This window comes from Tenrec ecaudatus, chromosome 12, assembly GCF_050624435.1.
Source record: "Tenrec ecaudatus isolate mTenEca1 chromosome 12, mTenEca1.hap1, whole genome shotgun sequence".
Lineage (NCBI taxonomy): Eukaryota > Metazoa > Chordata > Mammalia > Afrosoricida > Tenrecidae > Tenrec > Tenrec ecaudatus.
This window is the reverse complement of record NC_134541.1, coordinates 104,768,818-104,783,274: the sequence shown is the minus strand read 5'-3', so window position 1 is coordinate 104,783,274 and position 14,457 is coordinate 104,768,818. Positions and strand designations below refer to the sequence as shown.

Genomic DNA, 14,457 nt, shown 5'->3' with positions numbered 1-14,457 from the left:
TTTACAAACGTGGAAGATCTATGGAGCAGTTCTGGTTTACCCAATTGGGTTGTGCTGGGTAGGAGTCAACTTAATGGCAATGGTTGGGTTGGTGGATCGGTCATTTGATTGGTGGGTCTTCAGGAAGGTCTGTCCATTTGGCGTTTGACGAGGTGCTGCTGTGTAGAGCCTACCCTTCCAGGACCCAGCATTTCTGCTCTTTTCAACCAAGGTGGTGTCTCAGAGCTTCTCCTAAAGATAGCTGTTGCACACACCTGGAGTGTCATTTTTAAAGTTCAAACATTTTGATTCGAACATTCTTTCAACCTTCTCAGAATGAGCCTCCCCGTAAGAATCATCGCTTGAGAGGTTTCTTACATCCTAAATAAATGACTTAATTGTGCCAAAAATTAAAACAAGAGGTAATTAAGTAACTTAAGGTATACAGTAATATAGGTACTGTATAAGTAAATACAAATTAAAATTCTATTTTAAAGTTCTATATTTAAATTAAGATATATGTCATGTGTTTATTAGATATTAATTAAAGCATTCAACTATTTCTCTGAAAGCACAGCATAATGCAAACATTTACATGAGTGTGTGTAGGATGATTTCTACAGTGTTAGGGATCATATCCCAATGCAACTGGTTGAACTGAGATATGAGACTGGAAGAGATGGTCGTCTTCATTTTGTTTTTGAAACAGATATTTTACTCTTGTCACTAGACTAAATTGGATGGAATTTCCCCATCTTAAAATTTTAATTACACAGGAGATGTGAAAACACATTGTCATTGAAAGAAGAATAAAAGCAGACAGAAGTTGAATTAGTGGCATAGCTAAATTGTGCTTTTGGACGCCCTCCCCCTCAACCTCTCCCCCTGCTTCCTACTTCAGAGGAAGTCACTATTATTGAGTACTATTTAGACTTTAGTTTGCATTTTAGATGATCTCACGTCGTTTGTGAGCACCGTTTACAGTATCAAAGCATTGCGCCTATGGTTTTTGTATAAGTGATATCATTGCATTTATACTCTTTTCTTGACTTCTATCAGTCAATATAGCATTCTTCCAAGCATACTCATATATTTACATTATATTTGTACTATCAGCATAGGGCCATTTTTTTTTTTTTGCTTTTTCTTCTGTCCATGGCTACTGATTTGTCAAAGGCATGTGATTTCCTTTTGTTTTTTAAAGGGTCCCTGTTAGACAGAGCTAAGCCACCCAAATTCTAGGGCAGGAAGCTGGGGAACAGCAGAATTCTTTATTCCCTTGGACTTTTTCTCCCACGGAGCCAGGGTGACACTGTGGGGTAAGTGTCGGGATGGCCAACTGCAAGTTTGGTGATTCAAACCCATCAGCGGCTTCAAAGGGAAAAGATGAGGCTATTTGTTCCTCTACCAGTTTCAGCTCCCTATGACGCAGAATCAGCTCCAGGGTAGTAGGAGACTCTTTTTTTAGCCCCACAAACCGAGGCACACCATCCAACAACCTGGGTAATGTTCACCCTCCACTTTGACACACAGTGTGGAAATGACACTCATCCCAGATTTGTGAGTTGTGAAGCCTCCCAATTCCAGGACACAATAGCTCTGCATCTTCTCAGAGTTTATCTGTGATGAGAGCCACCTGATTGCCAGACATTGCCTTTCATAACAAAATAGCAATAACGTGTATACATATCCAAGCACGCATGCCTGTGCTCTGGTCACATGTCATCTTTGAACCCTGGAATAGTTCCATGAGAATGGGTGTCTGGTTTGGTTTGAGTCATGGGATTTTCTTCCCGTGCATGCCCATGTGTCTCTACATGTGTGCACATGCCTGCTTGCATCACCAATGTGCAAGTGAGACAATGAAGAAGGGAAGCCAACCATTCATCCCTAAGCTGTGTGCGTGCATGCATGTTTTCACACGAGGGTTCGTAATCGATGGCTTGCTCAGGGACTGAAAATTAATCCTGCAGGAGTTTTTGACAATGTCTGAAGCCAGCAACTTTTCCCATCCCTGAATATAATCATACTAAGTGGAAATATCAGGGTTTTCTCAGCTCCTCAGCAAACATGGTTCTATTAAAAAGAGATTAAAAACCAGTCACTTGACTACTGGGCAATGTCATTGATACTAATATAACCATAATAACAGCCTCAGCTTTTTCCTGAGGAACTGCTGTGGGTTTGAACCCTAGACCTTGAGGTTATCGGCCCAACATCTACCCACCGGTGCCACTAGATCTCCTTCAGAGAGAATAAGTCAGGACCAATAAAATCCTCATGAAATGAAGAAATTTAAGTGAAAACTCAGATTGGCCCACTAGCTCCCTAGCTCATTCATACAAAAGATCAAAATTATGGTATGTCAAAATGATAAATTTTAAATAATTTAATTTAAAAATTTGTAATTAAAAAAAGGATAAATTATTTGAGTGGTAAAATCTCGATGTCAACTTAGAAGAGTACATGATGAATACCAATGTCGTCATCCTGTCGGTGCAGTCGTTTGAGAATGTGTCTAAGCAGGGGTTAGAATCTTAACATGAGTGACCCTAAATGCAATGAGACGTTGGTCCCGGAGACTGCTGTTGAGGATCACAGTTTAGAATGTCGTGACAGAATCCAAGAACACTTGATCCTGGTTGTAAGAGAAGGTAGCAGGAGAAGATACATTGTTATTGTGATTAGGTGCTGCCCAGTCGAATCCAACACACAGACACTCAATATACAACAGATGGAAACTCCACCTGCTCCTAAGCCATGCTCACAATTGCACTTACGTTTGAGCGCATTGCTGCAGTCACTGTCCGTCCACCTCACTGACTCTCTCGCTGCCCCTCTGCCTTACCAAGCATGGCATTCTTCAGGGACTGGCCGCTCTTGATAACATGTTCAAAGCACGTGAGACAAAGGCTTGCCATCCATGTCTCTAAGAAGTCTTCTTCCAAGACAGATTTGTTTGCCCTTTGTCCATCCATGGCACTTTCCATATTTTTTATCAGCACCATCATTTCATGCATCGATCCTTCCTTGGTCTTCTTTATTCAGTGTCCACCTTGTACATGCATTGGACGGAGATCATTGTAAGTGGCTTGGGTGAAACTAACCTTAGTCCTCAAAGTAACCCCTTTGCTTTTCAACACTTTTAAGAAGTCTTAGGCATCACCTTTACCCAATACAATGTGGCCTTTGATGTCTTGACTGCATGAGCATTGACCGTGGACCCAAGCAAGATAGAATCCTTGACAACTTCAATCTTTTCTCCATTTATCATGATGTTACCTACTGGTCCAGTTGGGAGAATGTTGGTCTTTACTTAGAGTTGCGATCCACAGTGAAGGCTGCCATCCTTGATCTTCATCAGCAAGTGCTTCAAATCCTCCTCATTTTCAGCAAACAAAGCTGTGGCATCTGTACACAGCAGGGCTCCTTAATAGAAGTGCAAGAGTATTCAACTGGGAGGCCCTGGGTGGTGCAAAAGAGCCCTGATGATATTCTGGGTTATGATCTGGGCTGGTGGCCAGAAGGTAAACGGTTGGAACCCGCCAGCCGCTCTGAGAGAGGAAAATGAGGCCTTCTGCTCCTACCAAGCATTTACATCCTTGGAAACTCAACAAGGCAGCTGCGGTCTGTCTTGGGCCCCTCTGCATTGGAATTGACCTGACAGCAGTGTGTTTTGAGTCTTGCAAGTGGTTAGAGGGTCCTATCCAACCATAGTTTCCTCAGAATCCCTGAGGATCTACCTGTGGAAAGTCCCCATGGAAAACCCCAAGGGACACAGTTCTACTCTGACTCATGTTGCCATGAATCAGAATGGACTCCACAGCCACATAGTTACTCATAATTAATTATCCCGGGGCCTCAACATTAAGTCATCACCTTGACCTTTATCAGGCTGTAGGTCCAAAAATCCCAAGGCAAACTCACACCGTGGAGTTGATTTTGATTCGTAGCAACCTCCGTTGTGAGTCTTGCATAGACTCTGGCCGATGTCAGTAGCCCTTCCTTCATTGCTATCTTGGTGCTGTTTTGTTTTTTCTCCTAGTAAAGACGTAATTTCTTTTACCTGAAAGAAAAATAAATAATAGTCCAAGATGACTCTGATTTTCTCAGATCTAGTCTGTTTGTTCCTTTATGTGGTCTTTTTGGCCCTCCTCAGTGATGCAGTTTCTGATCTCGCAGCTAGTTCATGCCCCATGCATTCATGCCCTGTCTACAGCACCAGCAGCCTGTTTGGGGCTTTCAGTAAAGCTTTTAAGCGCAAGCTCATCAGTTCGAACCCACCACCTGCTTCCCAGGAGAAAGAAGAGGCCTTCTCCTCCATACGGGTTTCCAGCCTCTGGAACCCACAGATGGCCAGCCCTTGGAAACAGTCCGTAACTCGGAGCCTTGGAGACCCTTGCTCTAACATTGCTAGTTCTGACAGTATTTTAAGAGAACGGAAAATCTTATCTTTTAAAGGCGATCAACATGTGGGCCACTGATAGCTGGGGAACAAAGTCACAGAAGGCGGAGTGGCCTGGGCAAGGTGAGCGTGGGCATTTGGCCAGTTCCACTTTGGACTGGTCAGTCCTTTCTGCGTCACGCCAGCCACCAGTCCTAATGCTGAAGGGGTCTCTAGAAGGCGGTTTGCTGTGGGTTTTGAATACCCTGCAGTGTCTTAGGGAGCCCGGGCGAGGTAGAGGTTAAAGTGCCAGGCTGCTAACCTAACAACCAGTGTTTCGAATCCACCGACCCCTGCGAGGGGGACAGATGAGGCAATGGGTTTCAGTAAACATTTACTCGCCCCAGAAAGCCTATGGGGTCATCCTATCCAGGAATGGGCTTGCTCATTGTCCCAGCCCACGAAGGGCAGAGCAGGCAGGGACTGAATTCTGGGATGCCTGTTCTGGTCTGGGTAGCCCCCTCAGGACTTCGGGGAGTCTGGGCCCTGGATGATGGATGATCTGATAAATGGAATTCGAGAACAGGGATGAACTGGATGCGGACATAGAAGTCTAGCTAAGCCAAGCCAAGCCCAAGCCTGCCTGATAGAAAGACCCCAGCCTGTTCTCTGCTCCATAAAGCAGGGATTGTTGGGAAGCTGGGAGGGAGAGCCCTGAGCTTTCTCAGTTGTTCTTTCTTTGTTGTGAGCCTCATTGTTCGGTTTAATGTCCTTGATCAGAATCTCTGTATTTGTAAGGCCTGGGGATGTAGGCAAACTGCCTGGGAAATTAAAACTGGGGCCATTTTCTCAGTCTTCCTGCCTGGGCAGCATTGGGTCTCCAGCAGGGTGGTCCCAGGGGTCCCTTCCAGGTAGGAACAGGAGGGGCAGGGACTGGGAAACTATTTGCATCCATTTGCATAAGGCTGCCTGAGCTTTGTAGGTCTGAACCCTGGTGAATTTCAAAAGGCTGGAGGAAGGCAGTTCCCCTAAAGGAGAGGGAGTTCATCCTCATTCAACTTGAATCCGGAAAGAAGGCAGAAGTGGGCTGAAGAAGACGGAGTCCTACAGGAAAAGGGATGATGAGGCCATTAGAAAAATCCCTCTCTGCACCTTCCCATTCTTTAGAGGGGAATCCTCAGACACCCTTACAGCTAGGGTGCTCCTTAGAGGCGAGGATGGTGAGAGCTGGTCTTGTGTACTTGGCACATGCTGCCAGCAGAGACCAGCCCCTGGAGAAGGGCATCCTCCTGCGTGGTGGTGTACAGCGGCACCAACAAAGGAAGATCCAGGACAAAATGGACGGATAGCGGCAGTGGCTGCCACTGGGGCCTCAAACAGAACCAGTGGTGAGCATGTGCAGGACCGGGCGGGGGTTTGCTCTCTCTATTGTCCACAGGGTTGCTAAGAATTGGAACCAGCTCAGTGACTCCGACCACAAACAACAACATCTGTGAAGCCCCCTGTTATTCACTGCCCCCAGATTTATTGGTGGTGGCGGTGGTCCAGAAAGGACCAGTGATGCCTACACTGGTGTTCCGATGACAACCTAAACAATCTCATTTCATTCTGCTCCACACAAGCCCCAGTTGGTTTCTGGTAGAGAAGACATGATCATTTACCTCTATCAAGTAATACGTATTGGCATAAAATAAGCATAGATCTCCCTAATGAGACAGCTGTCCTTAGGTGCAATCAGTTTGGTTCCAACTCATACTGACATGCTCACAATTCTTGCTATGTTTGAGCTCAGAGTCAAAGGCACTGTGTCAGTCCATCACCTTGAAGGGTCTTCTCGAAAGAAGAGTGACCAAGCAGGATGCTTCTCTTCAGGGCCTCCTGATGCATCCACTGTTTGTGAGATGAAGTCTCTTATCCTTGTTTCTAAGGAACATGTTGCTTGTACTTCATCCAGGATGGATTTGTTTGTTCTTCGGGCAGTCCATTGTATATTGAATATTCTTCATCCACAGCACACTTCAAAAGTAACCACCCTTCAGTCTTCTATTCCACGTGAAGACGGGGCAGTTAGGCGCTCTCTAGTCTTTCAAGTGTCATCCTTGCATTTAAACAACTTTTAAAAAGTCCTGTGCAGCAGATTTCCCCGAGCTCATGCTCTGCTTGCTTTCTTTATTGCTGCCGCCCTGGGTATGGTTGATCATGGATCCCAGTAAAATGAAATCCTTTACCTGCCAGTCTTTTCTGTTGATCATGATGCTGCTTACTGATCCATTTGTGAGGATTTTGATTTTCTTTATGTTGGATATAATCTATACCGAAACCTGGGTTTGTTGATTCCCATCTCATCAGCAGTTAAGTGCTTCAAGTTCTCCTTGCTTTTAGCAGCAAGGGGGTTACTTTGGGGGATTCCCTGTCCATAAATGCTTTTTTCAGTTCAGTGACATTTTGTTTTTTTGTGTGTGATCTTAGTGCTATTACTTGATATTCTCTACAGTCTGCTGGTTCTCCTTTCTTTGCAATGGGCACAAATGTGGGTCTCTTCCTCTCTTCCGTCAGTTGGCTTTCTTTTTCTTACTTTCTTTTCATAGATGAATGATAACATCCAGGGTGGAATCTATTTGTTGAAACTTCTCACTTATTGGTATTTTATCAATTCCTGGGGCGGCTGCTCTTCTTCTTCTTCTTCTTCTTCTTCTTCTTCTTCTTCTTCTTCTTCTTCTTCTTCTTCTTCTTCTTCTTCTTCTTCTTCTTCTTCTTCTTCTTCTTCTTCTTTCCAATGTCTCTGGAGCTACTTGGCCTTCTTCTTTCAACACTATTATTTCTCAGTCACATGGGAACTCCTGAGGGGTTTGACAGTAGACCAATTATTTTTGGTACATTTTCTCTTGATATTTCTCTTCCTTTCAATAACTTGTCCGGAGAATTCTTAAGTGTTACAACACAAAGGTTGGATTTGTCTGCTTATTTCTTTCAACTTGGGAAATGCTGAGTATATCCTTCCAATTTGATTTTCTAACTCCACATCTTTTCATATTTCCTTATCATGCGTCCTCTTCTCCAGCTAAACTTTGAATTCTGCATTCAGCTCTGTTAGTTCATCATTTCCCTCACTCACCTCAGCTGCTCTATATTCAAAAATACGTTCCAGCATCCATTTTCTCTCTCATCTGTATAAAGACCTTTTGCATTTTTTGTTTGTGAAATTTTTCATGTTCTCCCATAATTCCTCTGCTTTTTGTTAATTAGCATCCATAGCCTCAAATCTATTCTTGAGACAGCTTCTGAATTTAGATGGGATGTACTCCAGGCTGTCCTTTGGCTCTGTGGGTTTGCTTCAATTTGTTTCTGCTTCTACTTGGACTTGCATATGAGCAATCAATGGTCTATTCCACAGTCAGTCAGTCCCTAGTCTTGTTCTGGCTGATGATATTGAGCTTTGTCATGGACTCTTTCCACAGATGCACTTCATTGGATCTTGTGTATTCCATAAGGTGAGGTCCACCCACATAAAGAGACAGAGTACCTTTCATTGTATCATTTTTAGATTAAATCATGCCTTCTTTTGGTTGTTGTTGTTGGTGGTGGTATTGTGTACCATTGAGTTGATTTTTGACTCATCGTATCCCAGTGTGACAGAAGCAGCTTCCCATGTGATTTCCTATACTGTTGTCATCATAGAGGTAGATGACCAGGCTTTTGTCTTGTGGAGTCCTGGTTGTGTTTGAACTACTGAGCACATAACCATTGAAATACAAGGACTCCTTTCCATGAGTAGACTTGTTCAGTGAACTGATGATGGATGGATAAATGGATGGGCAGAAGGAAAGTAGGTAAGTAGGAAGAGAAAGAGAGATTTGTCAGGGGAAATGTTGATGAAGGCATGTGAAAAATTATGTTTTAAGTAGCCTTATAAACCTTTCAGAATGTTTATTTGAGAAAAGAAAAGGCCAGTGACATGATTTATGATCTTTGAATGCTCCATCCACATTCCTTAATAGGTGCATACTCAGTGACTTGTATTCACTGAGCTTTCTAAGTATAGAGTTATTTAAGGGAGCTAAGAAGATACATAGGGAGTCCAGGGGGCCCAGTAAGGAGCCCTGGTGGCATAGTGATTGTGAGGTAAGCTGCTAACCACAAGGTCAGCAGTTCAAAACAATCTGCCACACCGATGGAAAAGGACAGGGTTTTCTCCTCCCGTAAAAATTTACAGTCTCAGAAACTCAGAGGTAGTTCTAACCTGATTGCTCACTATGCATCAGCAGAAGCTTGATGGCAGTGAGTTTGGTTTGAGTTTTGGTGGTCCAGTGGTTAAATGTTGAAGTGCTAGCCAAAAGTTAGTGGTTCATATCTACCCAGAGGCTCAATAGAAGAAAGAGAGGGTCAGCTGCTCCCATCAGGTTGACATCCTTCAAAGCCCCATGAGACAACTCTACTTTTTCTCATGGGATCACTGTGAAATGAACAATGACTTCTCCTCTACCAACAAAACCTTGGGGGCATCCATGGGGGTAAAATGGGAAACAACAAGAGAAAGAAGAGGAGTCATAACTTCATGCCTTAATTATTCATTTAAGGTGACTTTATGCAGATTTTGGTCATTAACTAAGTTTCCATAAGATGCTCTAGAAAGACTGAGATGGCTAAGCATGTCCAGATGTTCAAGTGGTTGCTCCATTTTCTCTTGGACCCGGAAATGGCTGAGGATATGTGTCCCTTGGTGACCATGTCTCCCAGAAGTAGGTCTCCATTTGTTTTGGGAAGCACTGGAGAACCAGTAGGTTAAATTGAAGTCATTTTTCCACAGCCATCATCACATATTTAGAAAGATCCAGGATAATTTTTTTATTTTCCTATAAACACAAAATCTCAGATGTGGCAGGTATAATGATTATGAGAGAAGGATTTGTCAGTTTTGAATTTCAGAAGCTACTCTGGCAACAGGTTTCAGATTTTAATCGCTTATGTTTAGACATAAAAAGTAACCGGGACCCAAACCAAACCCATTGTCATCTGATGGCTTTCAATTCACAGCTACCCTCTAGACCATGGAGCTGCTCCTGAGGGTTCCCAAGCTGTAAATCGAAACTGAAGCAGGCAGACTCTTCTTTCTCCTAGAAGGATGGTGTGTTTAAATCAGTGACCCTGAGGTTAGCAGTCCAATGCTTAACCCACCGAGTTACCCTTTATAAGCCTTTCAGGGGTAATGCTTTGGAAAGTCTTACTCTTGGATCATCCTTGGTGTTGTGCACAAGTTAACTGATGCCAGTTGGAACTAAAAGTTCTCAGAAAGTTCTAGAAGGCCTGAAGTAGTTTAATTCAGGGCCAGTTTATGTCGATAGTGAGATTTTCTCAATGGATCAGTAGAGAGTAGTTACCTCTCAGAGGAAAGTTCTAGAGGCCTTAAAGAGTTGAATCAAGAGCCAGTTTATTGTGATAGTGAGCCTTTCTTTGCTTTCCTTAATGGATGAGTAGTTAGTCATCACCTCTCACAGGAAAGTTTTCTAGAATGTTCTAGAGGCCTTAGATAATTTAATCCAGAGGCAATGAGTTGCAATTACGAGCCTTTCTTGGATTTCCTCAATGGATCAGTAGATAATAGTCAACTCTCTGAGGTTCTTACAGGCATGTCACTTAGATCACCCAAGATCACACACCTCCCCTTCAGAGAATTCCTGTTGCACCTGTCTTCCTTCACAATCAGCCTTTCACCAGGGCCTCCTCTCAGAAGCAGTTATTCATGGCTCCCTGGTGCTTGACCATCACCCAGATGGCAAGGTTTCCTACCTCCTGTGTCTTTCAGACATTCCATACTGTTTCTTAAAGACCTGCCAACGGGAGCAAGAGAGGAGCACAAACACTAAAACATTGTTTCCTGAGGTTGTCCCTGAAACCACATCAGATGAGTCTCTAGTGTTGGTGGCTTCCCCCTTGGGGAATGTTCTTGTACATTCTGTTCCTAGGTGTTAGATTCATTTTACAGGACACTGCTTATGCAGAAGAGCTAGAGGATGAGAAAATCCCATGAAAGTTACAAACAGGTTATTTGGAAGTCACCTCAGATGTTATGCATTGATTAAAGATTTTATTGTTGTTTTGTCATCGTTGTTCCTGAGTGGGTTGAAATGCACTAAATCTCAACAGTACAAAATGTTGTTACTTTTAAGATTCAAAGAGCACTTCAAAATTCTACAGGACTCAAGGTCATGATTCAAAAAACCAAGCGCACTACCATAGACTCCATTCTGTCTCACTGTGACCCTATAAGACAAGGTAGCACTGCCCTGTGGATTTCCAAGATTGTAACTCTTTGCGGGCATAGAAAGCCTCATCTGTCTCCCTTGGAGAGGGTGGTGGTTTCAAACTGCCGACCTTGTGGTCAGCAACCCAACATGTAACCACTATGCCACCAGGGCTCCTGATCATGACCAGGACACCAGGTAATGATTAGGAATGATGTTAACTGACTGAACGTGTCCCTGAAAAGATCTCCATTTAGATGAGCTTCTAAAATTTTGTGAAATTAATACAAAGGGGAGACGTGTGATGGATGATCCCTGGGTATATTTGTGAGAGGACCAAATTAATTTTTTAAAATCACTTTATTGGGGGCTCTTATAACTCTTATCACAATCCATACATCCATCCATGTATCAATCACATTGGTACATTTGTTGCCATTATAATTCTGAAAACATTTGCATTCTACTTGAGTCCTTGGCGTCAGCTCCTCATTTTTCCCCTCCCTCCCCACCCCCTCCCTCATGAACCCTTGATAATTTATAAATTATTATTTTGTCATGTGTTACACTGTCTGACGTCTCCCTTCACCCACTTTTCTGTTGTCCATTCCCCAGGGTGGGGATTATATGTAGATCCATGTGATCAGTTCCCCCTTTCTACCCCACCTTCCCTCTACCCTCTCGGTATCGCCACTCTCACCACTAGTGAACCTAAATAATTTTTATATTATTATCAAGACTCTAGAAAATACACCTATGGGAGGAAATGAAGTAAGGACACATCATTCTCAGCAGGGTCACCAGCAGCTGGCTCATTGTTTTCATTCACGTACCTTCTCAGGGAATTTGGAGTTGGCACACATGCCCAGCCTGGTTTTCCTATCTGTAGCCTAAACAATAAATACAACAATAATGACAACCCATGTCCAAACTACATGCCCTCAGCTCTTTTTTTTAAAACTCAGAAACCATGTGAACCCCTGGGATGCACAGTTCGTTTGCAGTACGGATCGTTGTTGAATCCAATGTGACAATAAATCCTTTGTATGTTCTTTTCTTTGTTTAAGGCTGGAAATTGAATCCAGTGGTGGGTGCCGTCTACAGTCCCGAATTCTATGCAGGTAAAGAGTTTCTCTGTGCACGATGTCTCCTTGGCCCTTTCGCTGGGTGCCTTGCCTGCCAGGTCCTATGGGGGTCCCATCCAACAGTCTCCACAGAGAGACGCCAGTCCTGACAGATTCGGAATGGTTCATTTGAGGGCAGAACCAAGAGCCAGGACGACGAGCTTTTTGTAAGCAACCAAAGGAAACCATGCAGGGTACATATGAAGACTGCATGGACCCTTCATGGTAGCTCGTGTTGGGTTTGCCTTTAAAAGAAAGCATTCTGGCTTTGCCCGATGGCATGTTGAACACATGTAGAGCTGCCCACCCCATTTTAGTTCAATATGCCCGCATGTGTCTTTGAGCCATGCATTTCCATTTGGTGGAAAGGGTGTTCTGTGTTCTTTATTTTATTTTATTTTAGGCAAATGAGAGATTTGACTGCGTGATCCCAGAAGGTGGCAGTGGGTTGGGCTTGCCAAGAGGGCAGGTTGTAACGAAGATTGAGGATAATCTATTTGTCTTTCTTTCTACATGAATCTAGTTCCCTTGGCAATTCTATCTCGCTCCACTTTGCTTACCAGGATGTATGTCTCCTCGCACCCCCACCCATTCCTGTCCACCAGTGGTTCCCAGTTGGGGAAATTGACTCAGTTAAAATGCGTGGTCATCAAAATGTGGGAAGACTAACCCAGAAGCAGCAGATGGACCCAGGACTGCAGGGCATGAGGAATCCAAAGCTTGCAGGCCAGGCATTGGCTGGAGGGCTTCTCCTGGTTTACTGGCCAAGTCCCAGATGCCAGGCAAGGAGAAGAGGGCAGGCTGGAGGTCAGAAGCTGGGCACTCAGAGCTGATTTACATAGTACAGCCTGTCCTTTCTTCCTCATTCCCCGGCTCCTAAAATGACTGCCATCAATTCTGAAAATCCTAGACAGATCTTCCACCTAGTTATCAGAGAGAAAACATTATTTGAGGTGACTCTTGCTTTAAAACAAGGAGAGATAAAGGGCCACTTGGTCAAGTTCCAACCTGTGACAGTAAGCATACTTTTGTCATCCCGGGGCTAGGAGGTTTCCTGCCATTTTCCTGATCCTGAGCATGAACCCCAGTGGATGAGAAAAGAACCCGGGACACTATAACAGCTGTTTTATCCAGATCAATACTGGATTTTTTTTAATTTAAAAAGTTAAAAGTTTAGGAAATCTGGGTAGTTGGCTGGATGTGTAACCACAATGAGAGCTGAGTTCTAAGCTTTAGGCAGGTAATGTGTGTGTGTTTATCATGAGGTGTGTGTGTTTATCATGAGCCTAGGCTTCATCCAGGGCCCTATAACTTGGGAGTAGCTGGGTTGACATATATGGGGGAAGAGAGGCTTAGCTATGGGGCTTCATCCTTAGACTGTAGAACCAAACGCCTGAGAGAGAATGTGTGAGACTTAGGGGCACATTCCAGCCTAAGTTAGAAGTCTGGCTCACCTGCTTAAGCTGTGTGATGTGTCCCTTCATCTGTGAAATGGACGATAATACTGTCCATATTATTAAATTGGTTAATAATAGAAAAAAAGTTTGACAAGTAAAAATACTTAAGTTTTACATTCCAGCTCTCTTCTTTGTTGGGAGTGAGGGTCAGTAACCAAGAGCCAATGCTCCTCAATTCTAGATAAGCTATTTGATGAAAATGTGTTCCTGAATTCACCAAAGGAGAAGTCCCTTATTTCTTGGCATGCCTATTTAATGGCAACAAACAAGAAAGCCTGTCGCCGTTAGGTCAGTAGACTCACAGTGACTCTATAAATTTGAGTCCTGTGCAGTGGCTTCATGAGTTGGAAACTCAGACCTTTTGGTGAACAGCCAAGCCCTTGACACTGTGCCACCACCCACTACCCACTGCCACCGAGTCAAGTCCAACACTACTCTTTATAGGGTTTTCATACTATTGATCTTCACGGGAACATCATTCTCCTGCAGAGAGATTGGTGGGTTTGAACTGCTGATCTTGAGGATAGCAGCCCAAGGACCCTTGTGGGGGGTCATGGGGGACAGAGAGAGGGAGTTAAATTTTGGTGTCAGAGGCTGCACAGTCTGGACCCTAGGCATCAGGGACTCAGTAAGTGTTCTTCGGGTACACCCTTTCCCAGAGTTCCAAAGAAATTAGGTTAACAAATGCACAAGGAGAAAGGCCAAGTTGTTTGTTCCCACATCCAGGATCTCCTGTGAAATGGGAAGTTTGGGTTGGGAACCTACCCCTGTACCCAATGCATGTCCCTCCCACCAAATTAGTGGAGTGTTGTCAAAGATCAAGAAGCCCTCCTCTGAGGATGGAGAACAAAGATGTGCGAACTGTGACAGAGAGAGGGAGAACATAGATGTGTGACAGAGACGGAGAGAGAGAACACATATTTCTGTTTCCTTTGGATGAAGTTGTTGGTGACTTTGTTTCATTGAACCAAGAAAACACCCAATATTTCCTTCATTTGTGTCGCTTGCTCCGATGTTTGAGCCCATTAAGATGGGGATCTGGGGGAGCTATTCAGACTAACTTGTCCAGACTTTCAGAGCATCCCATACTCCATTCAAATTAAGCCAGCCTCTGAAGTTGCAACACGGTATCCCAGGGAGACAGTAGTAATGGTAAGAGCTGGTACTCATGGAGTACTTTTTCTAAACCCAACGAGCCCAGGCAGTAGAGTGAGTTAGGCACTGTACCTAAACCACTCGCTGCCTCAAGGGATAGAGGGGAGTCCATTACT

At 43.9% G+C, this 14,457-nt stretch overlaps 1 protein-coding gene across 11 annotated transcripts in view; it reads left to right on the top strand.

Moving 5' to 3' along the window:
• The window catches only part of RBFOX1 (RNA binding fox-1 homolog 1), a 375,459-nt gene that overhangs the window by 263,877 nt on the left and 97,125 nt on the right, over positions 1–14,457 (top strand). For all 11 annotated transcript variants that reach the window (XM_075528230.1, XM_075528227.1, XM_075528222.1 and 8 more), the window contains one exon: positions 11,673–11,726. In XM_075528230.1, the coding sequence (XP_075384345.1) occupies positions 11,673–11,726 (54 nt within the window). The remainder of the gene's footprint in view (positions 1–11,672; positions 11,727–14,457) is intronic.